Raw genomic sequence first — 9,241 nt, 5'->3', positions numbered from 1 at the left:
GCCTTGGAGTCTGAAAATACCTCGTGGACAAGGTAAATGGGCCTCTGTACTTTGTATACATGGCCTAGTTCTGGTCTTTCAACCACCATCGCCGTGCGGACGATGTTAGTAGTCGCGACGATGTAGAGCAGCAAGTCTTCATTGGAATTTGGTGCTGTGAGGACCGGTGGCTTTGATAGCAAGTCCTTCAATTGTTGTAGCGCTTGGTCTACCTCCTCGGTCCACTGGAACTTTTCTTGCCGCTTGAGTAGTTTGAAGAAGGGTAGGCCCCGTTCTCCAAGCCTTGAGATGAATCTGTTGAGGGCCGCCATGCATCCAGTCAGTTTCTGGACGTCCTTGATACCTGATGGGGCATGCAAATCGGTGATGGCGGAGATTTTTGCTGGATTCGCCTCAATCCCCTGATGACTGATTATGAAATCAAGTAGTTTCCCGGATAGCACGCCAAAGACGCAGTTTGTCGGGTTAAGCTTGCACCGAAATGCTCGCAGGCTGGTGAAGGTTTCTTCCAGATCAACAATCAGCGGTATTTTTGGTCTTTACAACCACATCATCCACGTACACTTCGACATTGCGGTGTAGCTATTTCTTGAATCATTCCTGAATGGCTTTGATGTCGACTTTACTTGCTGGCTTAACCTTGGTTGCCCCCGACTTCTTTTCTGGAATCTCAACTTCTGACGGGGAGGGCTTCTTGTATGCGGCAAAGACTTGCATTATGGAGTTTGGTACTTAAGTAGTTGCTGCCAGCTCCACGGCTTCTTTGTCGTAGTCGTACGGCCTCTTCAAGTCTCCGCGCAGGGAGAGCACTCTCTTGGGTGTCGGCATCTTGAGTACTAAGTACACGTAGTGCGGTATGGCCATGAATTTGGTCAATGCTGGTCTTCCAAGGATGGCGTGGTATGATGTTTTGAAGTCCGCCACCTCGAACCGGATGTATTCTGTCCGGTAGTATTCTTTGGTCCCAAAGGTAACTAGCAAAACCATCTGTCCGAGGGGTACAGCCGTGTTGCCTGGGACGATCCCATAGAACGGAGAGTTGGTTGGGGTGAGCATATCGGTGATGTCGAGGTCCATTTTCTTCAATGTCTTGGCGAACAGGACGTTGAGGCTGCTACCACCGTCGATGAGTACTTTAGTAAGTGTGGACCTAGCCACAACCGGGTCTAGGATGAGGGGATACAATCTTGGGTCTGAGAAAGTAGTCCATTAGTCCATCATTGAGAAGGTAATTGGCACCTCAGACCATTTGAGGAACGTAGGCGTCATAGGTTCAATGGACATTATCTCTCGAAGAGTGAGCTTTTTGGACCGCTTAGTAGTAGTACCCGGGGTCCACCGAAGATGATGTTGACGGTATTGGATGGGTTCTGGAACTCGCCATTGTCACCATCGTCTTCATCTTCTTTGGCCTAGTCCTTGTCTTTGGTGCCAGATGGCTCTGGCAGGTCCTTCATGACTCTGCGTAGACTGAAACAATCTATTGTAGAGTGCTTGTGGTATGGGTGCCATGAGCACTGTTTCTTCAGGAGCTCATTGAACGATGTTCTGTCTTGATTCTTACTGCCACTTATCTTGGACGGTTGCAAAATTGCCGCAACAATATTGTCTGGCTTGCGCTTGCGGTTGTGACTTCCTGAGTAGTTATTTCGGTTTTCATTGTTGGGGCGATCGTTGCGGTTCTTGTCGTTGCGTTGGCCATTGTTCTGATTGTTGTTCTTCTGGTCCTTATTGCGATTGGACTCAAACCTTTCGATCTCCCTGTCTTCTTTATCTGCCCACGTTTGTACCATGATCTTGAGATATTTGTCATTAGCGGGGCATCTTCTGCCAAAATTCTGGAACATCTGGCGATCATGGAGGCCGTTTTGGATGTAGTCAATAACATCACGCTCCGTGACATCCATGATTGTGGCCTTCTTATCGAAGAAGCGATGTAAGTAGCTCCGCAGGGTCTTGCCTTCTTGTTGTTTGACTTGAGACAAGTTGATCATGTTGCCAGGACATTGCATTACCCCTACGTAGTTGTTGGTGAACACCACCTTAAGGTCCTTCCATGAGTCGATGGAGTTTTCGTCCAACGATTCGAGCCATGTGAGTGGTGCCGCCTCCATGCAAATGGGGAAGTAGATGACTTTGGTGTTATCATTTTCCCCCGCTGCTAATACAGAGTAGCACCGAAGACATTGGACTGGGTCTTGCTTGCCATCGTATTTGGTGATGCCCAGAGGTTTAAATTTTTCTGATAGAGTTGTCCTCCTCACATGTTTGGAGAAAGCGGGTAACCCATCAGTGTCATCTCCTAGGTGTTCGACTTCTTACTCGCGCTCGCGACGCCATCCATCGATGGTGGTTCGGGCATCACGACTGGTGTTGATCTTATTACAGAGGTCTCCTACTGGGCGTTCAGGCTCTGGGTTAGCCCCACGGTGGCCACAGCCTCCCGAGGGTCTTGCCCGACTACCTTCACGTCTAGCTTGGCTTGGTCTGGACGGAGGGCCTCTATGGCTACTGCCATGTTGACTTCGCAGAGATGCGGTGCGTTGGACTGACTGTACGAATTCTGCTAATAGAGTTTTTCGTACGCGAGTTCCGCCAGTTCAGCCAATTGTCTAGTGTACTTGTTCTAGAGCATCGCGCGGGTGATGAGATCGATAGATGTGACGGTAGCTAGGGATTATGATGGTGACGAGTTTGAAATGTTTCAAAGGCGTTATCCAAGTTCTGGATTGGTAGGTCTGCTGCAAGGCGACAACGGCGCTCTGCTCTTGCAACGTTTCTAGCTCGTCGTCGAGTTATTTGAGCTTCAGTCTCTTCACCAACAACGTTGGAGGTGAGCTCGTCCTGCGAGACATCATCTGGGTGACGCTCTTGTCGTGGGTTTCTATCGCGTTACTCTTCTTCTTCGTCTCTTGTCCAGTGATGAGAACCAAGAGCTCTCTCTCTCTGGAGAGTGGCTTCCTGAGCTCGAAGTGATGACCTCCGTGGTGCTGCCTTCCTCAAAGATGGGCGATAGAGGAGCTCCATCTTGGTACGGGAAAGTGTCGAGGTAGGCGATGAGGTGCGAATTATCGTCTTTGGCAAGAGCGGGTGGCTTCCTATTGGACCTGTAGATGAATCTGACTTGGGGAGTTGATGTGATTATCAGGCCCTGCTATGGACCTGATAAAGGAGTCTACTCATCCGGATCCGAGTAGTAGTCAAGGTCCTTGATCGCATCTGTATCGAATTGTGATCTGGACAGGGCCACCTGATACACGATGGTCGCGTTGCGAAATCCGAACAAGAATTGACTCTGGTGGCAATCCAACTTGCACGATGGCTTATGCATCGGCTCGTGCAGGTCAATCTAATTGGCGGAAGAAATCGAGTTGTACTCGGACTCATCCCTCAGCCTCTGACTAGGTCAGAAATAGAAAATTCATCGAAATTCTCGACGAGATACTCCAGAGCTTGGCGCTGGAGCTTCATGGCTTGCTGCTTCTTCTCTGGGGTTGGCGCAATGTAGCGGTGGAAATTTCTAGCGCCGTCTGCGATGCAAACATAGGAGCCGAAGACGAATGTTGCGCCTGCTTCAAACGCGATGATTGGCTTGATAATGACTTGTGCCATCGAGTTTACCAATGGATTCTTAGCGAGAGCCCCTACCTAGCGTGGCAGCTGTCGGTGTTTAGACCCAGCAACCTACCGAAGGGGGTGCCCGAGGTAGTGCTTTGGTTAGTGGGGCTCGTCAAGATCAGGAACTCGAAGGTAAGCACAGACACGTGATTTAGATAGGTTCAGGCCACTGAATAGCATAATACCCTACGTCCTATGTGTTGGTTGAATTGAATTGCTTTTGAGGGGGTTCCTACCTTGCCTTATATTGCTGGGGGCAAGGTTACAGGTCAGTTGGTTACAAGAATACTAGTCGGATACGACTAGACGAGTTCTACTCTTATTACAACAAGTACTTTCCTAATTCTCGACTAGTTCCTGTCTTTCCATGTAGACTACGCCGTCCTGCGCCATGATCTCCATGTCAGATACGTCTCGGTGTCTAGCCCTATATCTTGGACTGTCCAAACCTTCCGGTGGGCTCATAGATGTATGTACAATACTGCCCACAGCCAATCCACGCCGTTACGACCGACGCTGGGTCCCGCCTTGCCTGTAAGCTCGTACCGGGTCTGGCGTAGTGGCATGACCTTGAGCCTGACGGGTCGTCCTGGCGGTGAGGATGATGATGATGTCGGGCGCATGGGCGCGTACGGACGCATGTGACCTTGTTCTGCAAGTCGTCCTGGGCAGTCCAAGGGGTGTAGCCTCACCCTCGCACCCCCTGGTTAAAGGTCGGCTCCTTTTGCCTAGTCATGTCCCCGTGTGCGGCGGTCAAGAGGCCACACCCCGTATTTAATGCCTCTGGTACGGCGTAGGTCTTCTTGAGTCAAGGAGTGGGCGGGGCGTTGTGAGCCCCTTGCGGGCCCCACCCCCGATGTGGCGGGACCGGTGGGTTGTGGCCCTCAGCCCTTGATTAGGGGAGGAGGGTGGGCCGCGGCCGCCTCCAGCATACTTTTAGCTGTTGGGCCTTTGGCCTTTTGGTGCCTGGTTGCCTTAGCCCCTTTTATGAGGGTACCCTTGGTACAGGTACTCGTTAGCTTGGCATGTCTAAACCGCTGTAGCCAATTGGGAGGAAGTCATAGCTCTTAGCCTTGATATCCATGTACCACCACAATAGTAGTGCTAAGGGATCCCTAGTGCTAAATGATTCGAAAACACCACATCGATTGATCTCCCAAAGTCCCAAGCTTAGGGGGTGTTTGGATCCATGGACTAATTTTTAGTTCGGGTCACATTGGATGTTTGGATACCAATTAAAAGGACTAAACGTGAACTAATTATAAAACTAATTGCATGAGCCGTGGCTAATTCGCAAGACGAATCTATTAAGCCTAATTAATCCATGATTAGCACATATTTACTGTAGCATCACATGGTCAAATCATGGACTAATTAGGCTTAATAGATTCACCTTGCAAATTAGCCTTCATTTATACAATTGGTTTTGTAGTTAACCTATATTTAATACTTCTCTAATTAATATCTAAACATTGGATGTGACAGGGACGGTAGTTCAGTAACCAATGCCCTTACCACGGAGGTCCGTGACACTAGGATGCATGGCACGACAGAAAATGCACTTTTGCTCTTTTTTTTAAAAAATAATAAATGCACTTTGCTCCAAAGAGCTTGAGCCATTTGATCCTTATAGGATCTGTCATTTGGCTAAAAAGGAAGAAGTCGAGAGGGCGTCATGTTGTCGATGAACTGACCATCCGAAATAAAAAATGGTGCCACGAGGAAAAAGAAGGTTTTGGGGTCGAAACAAACTTGAACAGTCGGATGTCGGGCAAGAAAATCGTGCTCCGAGGTACAAAACACTCTACCGTTGAAACGGTTTTGAAGTTAGGACCTTTGCTTTGCCTTTGCCTTTTCGCAACTTATAATCAAATTGTTCATTTGGTTATTGACATCACCAGTTCCGGTAGAAAAAAAATTATAAATATAGTACGAGTACACCGGAACAGACAAACTTTAAACTGTCATTTTAAAATCAGCCACGGCAAATTTGACTTAAAAATTTCAAACCAAGTAGCAGGTACGAGCAGGTGCGGTCCAGCCAACCGTTCGGCACGCGCACACTAGAGGCCAGCTAGAGCCCAGAGCGCCCCCACTGCCTGGGCACCTAAATCCCGTCGAAACGACGACGGAGAAGCCCAGTCGGTGCGCCGTATAAATCCTAACCAATCGCCACCCCCAAATCCCACCACCCTCTCCCCCTTCCACCGCTCGCGATCTCTCCTCCCAGCCCCGCCATGGAGGTGTTCTACTACCTCGTGTTCGGCGCGCTCGCCGCCGTCGTGGCGGCGCTGGAGCTCGGCAAGTCCGGCAAGGACCGCGTCGCCACCTCCCCAGCCTTCAACTCCTTCAAGAACAACTACATCCTCGTCTACTCCCTCATGATGTGTACGCGCCCCCTCCCGATTCCTCCCCTTCCCCATTCCCCGACCTCGAATTCCCGTTGCCCTGCGGCGCTGGCGCCTCCCTCCTCCAGATCTGGACCGGGGAGGCGCAATGCCGGTTGGTTTGTTGGATACTGACGTTGTTGCGCTGCGGCGGATGGTGGTGGCGCAGCTGGGGACTGGCTGCAGGGGCCCTACGTGTACTACCTCTACAGCCAGTACGGCTTCGACAAGGGCGACATCGGCCGCCTCTTCATCGCCGGCTTCGGCTCCTCCATGCTCTTCGGCACCATCGTCGGATCCCTCGCGGATAAGCAGTGCGTGCCCCTCCCCCCTCTCCGCGGATGGATGATTCGCGTCGATTTTGTTGTGTTTTGGTGTGATACGGTGCTGAGGCTGATGGATTTTTTTTTTGGGTGGCCAGGGGGCGGAAGAGGGCGTGCGTCACCTACTGCATCACCTACATCCTGAGCTGCTTCACCAAGCACTCCCCCGAGTACAAGATTCTGATGATTGGGCGCGTGCTCGGAGGCATTGCCACGTCGCTGCTCTTCTCGGCGTTCGAGTCGTGGCTTGTCGCTGAGCATAACAAGGTAGCTGCGCAGATCCCTCTCTCCACAGTGGCACTGATACATTGGAGATGGCCTGGGCTTTATTAGCTTCAATCCTAACGAGCTCTTCTTTTGCTCTTTTGGTTCTGTGTACATCTGTTGCCACTAGTTGGTACGTAGTATATGAGTTGACTGAAGCTAAGAAAATACAATGGATTAGGGAGGTTGCCAGCTGGTACATGATAGCTTATTATAAAATGACTTCTGGGGTATAGAAAATTGAAGATAACTTGATTTAAATGCAGCTATGATGTAGTGAAGTGTGAGTGCATAACAGAGCACACTAACTGCATCAGGATCTTAGGCTTGCTGGCTCAGCAGTGGTTCACTATATTGCAGTTTCCCCGGCAGCATTCTATTATTTCTTGTTTGATTTGAAGCCCTTGTTGGCGGATCTGGACTATCTCCCATGGCTTGACCAGAATTGGTTAGCAATTAAAACTGTGGCCCACTTCAATTAATTTTTTCAGGATAATGGTTGTCCCTGCTGAAGTGCTGATAATTAGACCATTGCTGTGTATAAGTATCATGAGAAGTCCATTGTCCGCATCTCATTGCAATCATTGCAATGCATTGTTCTTTTTTGCTTATAAGCATTTTTTTTTCTTAACATAAGTGAATGGTATCATTATTTTATCAATACCTACAGAGATATCCCTTTTATTATTAGCTGACAATGGACAAATTTATGCTGTTACTGTACAGAAAGGATTTGATCCACAATGGTTGTCCATAACATTCTCCAAGGCTATATTTCTTGGCAATGGTCTAGTCGCCATTGTCGCCGGGCTATTTGCAAATTTTCTTGCTGATAACATGGGTTTTGGCCCTGTGGCTCCATTTGATGCTGCTGCTTGCTTCCTAGCAATAGGAATGGCAATTATCTTATCATCATGGGGTGAGAATTATGGAGATTCATCTGACAGCAAGGACTTGATGACCCAGTTCAAGGTTGCAGCTAAAGCCATTGCTTCAGGTAGATTTAACCTTTCCTAGCATAGAAAGTGACTTCATAAATTTTGTGAACTTAACATTGACAATGAAAGGAACTCATGAAATTTCAGATGAAAAGATTGCATTGCTTGGAGCCATACAGTCATTGTTTGAGGGTTCAATGTATACTTTTGTCTTCCTATGGACTCCTGCTCTGAGCCCAAATGATGAAGAAATTCCTCATGGCTTCATATTTGCTACATTCATGCTCTCCTCGATGCTTGGTAGCTCAATTGCTTCTCGTCTATTAGCTCGGAAGCTGAAGGTTGAAGGTTATATGCAAATTGTGTTTGCAGTATCAGCCTTTACTCTTTTCCTCCCTGTTGTTACCAATGTAAGTCTGTTGATCACAATGTTCAGTTTCTCTCTCAAGATTTTGTATGTGATGCTGCCTGTTTATATTCTACAGTTCCTAGTACCTCCCTCCTCAGCGAAAGGTGGTAGCATTTCATTAGGAGGCTGTCTGCAACTTCTTGGTTTCTGTACATTTGAGTCATGCGTTGGCATATTCTGGCCATCAATCATGAAGATGAGATCTCAATATATTCCTGAGGAAGCAAGAAGCACAATCATGAATTTTTTCCGCATACCACTCAACCTGTTTGTTTGTGTGGTGCTATACAATGTAAGGAACAAGCAAATCTCAGCTTCCAGATTCGTGTGTTTTATTTATTAAACTTGAAGGAGCTCAAGGAAGTCATAAACTTGCTCAAATGGAACATGTGAATAAATAAAAATTGCACTAAAATTTGATATACTAAGGTGTTGTCTCAATAATATTTTTCTTATGATGTTATTCTGCAGGTAAATGCATTCCCGATCACTGTCATGTTTGGCATGTGCTCCATTTTCCTTTTCATGGCAGCAATCTTGCAGAGACGGCTAATGGTTGTCTCTGATCTTCACAAGTCAACAAGTATGTTCACCTCGTTCTATGTTTCTCTGATCTTGCAGATGCAGGTCATTTTAATTTCTAACTGTGGGATAAAATTTCTTGCAGAAGCGGTAGAGATGACTGCAGAAGATGAGCCTCTGAACCCTTAGAAAACAACAAGACCATAGAAGCAAATCGGAGATCAAAATGGCCCAATCCTTCTTCCCACTAGGATGCATAATAAGATCAACATCACAAGGCTGTAAGGGAACTCGGTTTAGTGTTTCTGTTAGGATTGGTGCTTGCGCAGTTTCCAGTTTTGTCAGGACAGAGAAACATGATGTAGCTGAGTCTTGACCACTGAGCTACACACGGCAGAGTAGAGCTTGGCATAGTCCCCCATATTTTTCTCCATTTTTTTGCCTCTTTATGTTTGCTGGTAGGATTGATATTTGTATTCAAAATGCCAAAAGTATGATGGAAGCCTGTTTCCCTAATGCAAACGCCCAGTAGTGTAAGGGCTTGTTTGGATCAAAGGTTTTTCATGGGAATTTTGGAGTTTTCCATTCCTTTGGAAAGGAATTGGATGACTGCGTTTGGAACAAAGGATTACAAAGTTCCATTCCAGAGGAAAGGGATTCATTCATGTGCATTTCACAGGAAAAAAAGAATCCACTCAGAACCAAGGGAAAGATCTTTCTCCGTGTCTTCTCCGTTGATGTCTGCTGTCTTCCGTAGCACTCTCCTTCCTCCCGCTAAGG

General features: G+C 47.7%; 1 protein-coding gene across 1 annotated transcript; it reads left to right on the top strand.

Annotated features, from left to right (window-relative positions):
* Positions 1-5,736: 5,736 nt before the first annotated feature.
* LOC117840911 (uncharacterized) lies at positions 5,737-9,016 on the top strand. The gene is made up of 8 exons (XM_034721455.2): positions 5,737-6,006; positions 6,175-6,319; positions 6,427-6,595; positions 7,319-7,589; positions 7,678-7,940; positions 8,016-8,231; positions 8,411-8,522; positions 8,607-9,016. Exons 1-8 carry the CDS (start codon positions 5,856-5,858, stop codon positions 8,648-8,650), a joined length of 1,371 nt encoding a protein of 456 aa, XP_034577346.1. The 5' UTR covers positions 5,737-5,855; the 3' UTR covers positions 8,651-9,016.
* The last annotated feature ends 225 nt before the right edge of the window (positions 9,017-9,241 follow it).

Source organism: Setaria viridis, chromosome 9, assembly GCF_005286985.2.
Source record: "Setaria viridis chromosome 9, Setaria_viridis_v4.0, whole genome shotgun sequence".
Lineage (NCBI taxonomy): Eukaryota > Viridiplantae > Streptophyta > Magnoliopsida > Poales > Poaceae > Setaria > Setaria viridis.
The sequence above is the reverse complement of the archived record's forward strand: the minus strand, read 5'-3'. Positions and strand labels throughout refer to the sequence as shown.

Bases quoted from the DNA above. Each gene is read 5' to 3' on its own strand.
- LOC117840911 (XM_034721455.2), top strand. From the start codon at position 5,856: ATGGAGGTGTTCTACTACCTCGTGTTCGGCGCGCTCGCCGCCGTCGTG. The intron at 8,232-8,410 runs GTAAGGAACAAG...GTTATTCTGCAG, and splicing joins TTTGTGTGGTGCTATACAAT to GTAAATGCATTCCCGATCAC. The intron at 8,523-8,606 runs GTATGTTCACCT...AATTTCTTGCAG, and splicing joins TGATCTTCACAAGTCAACAA to AAGCGGTAGAGATGACTGCA.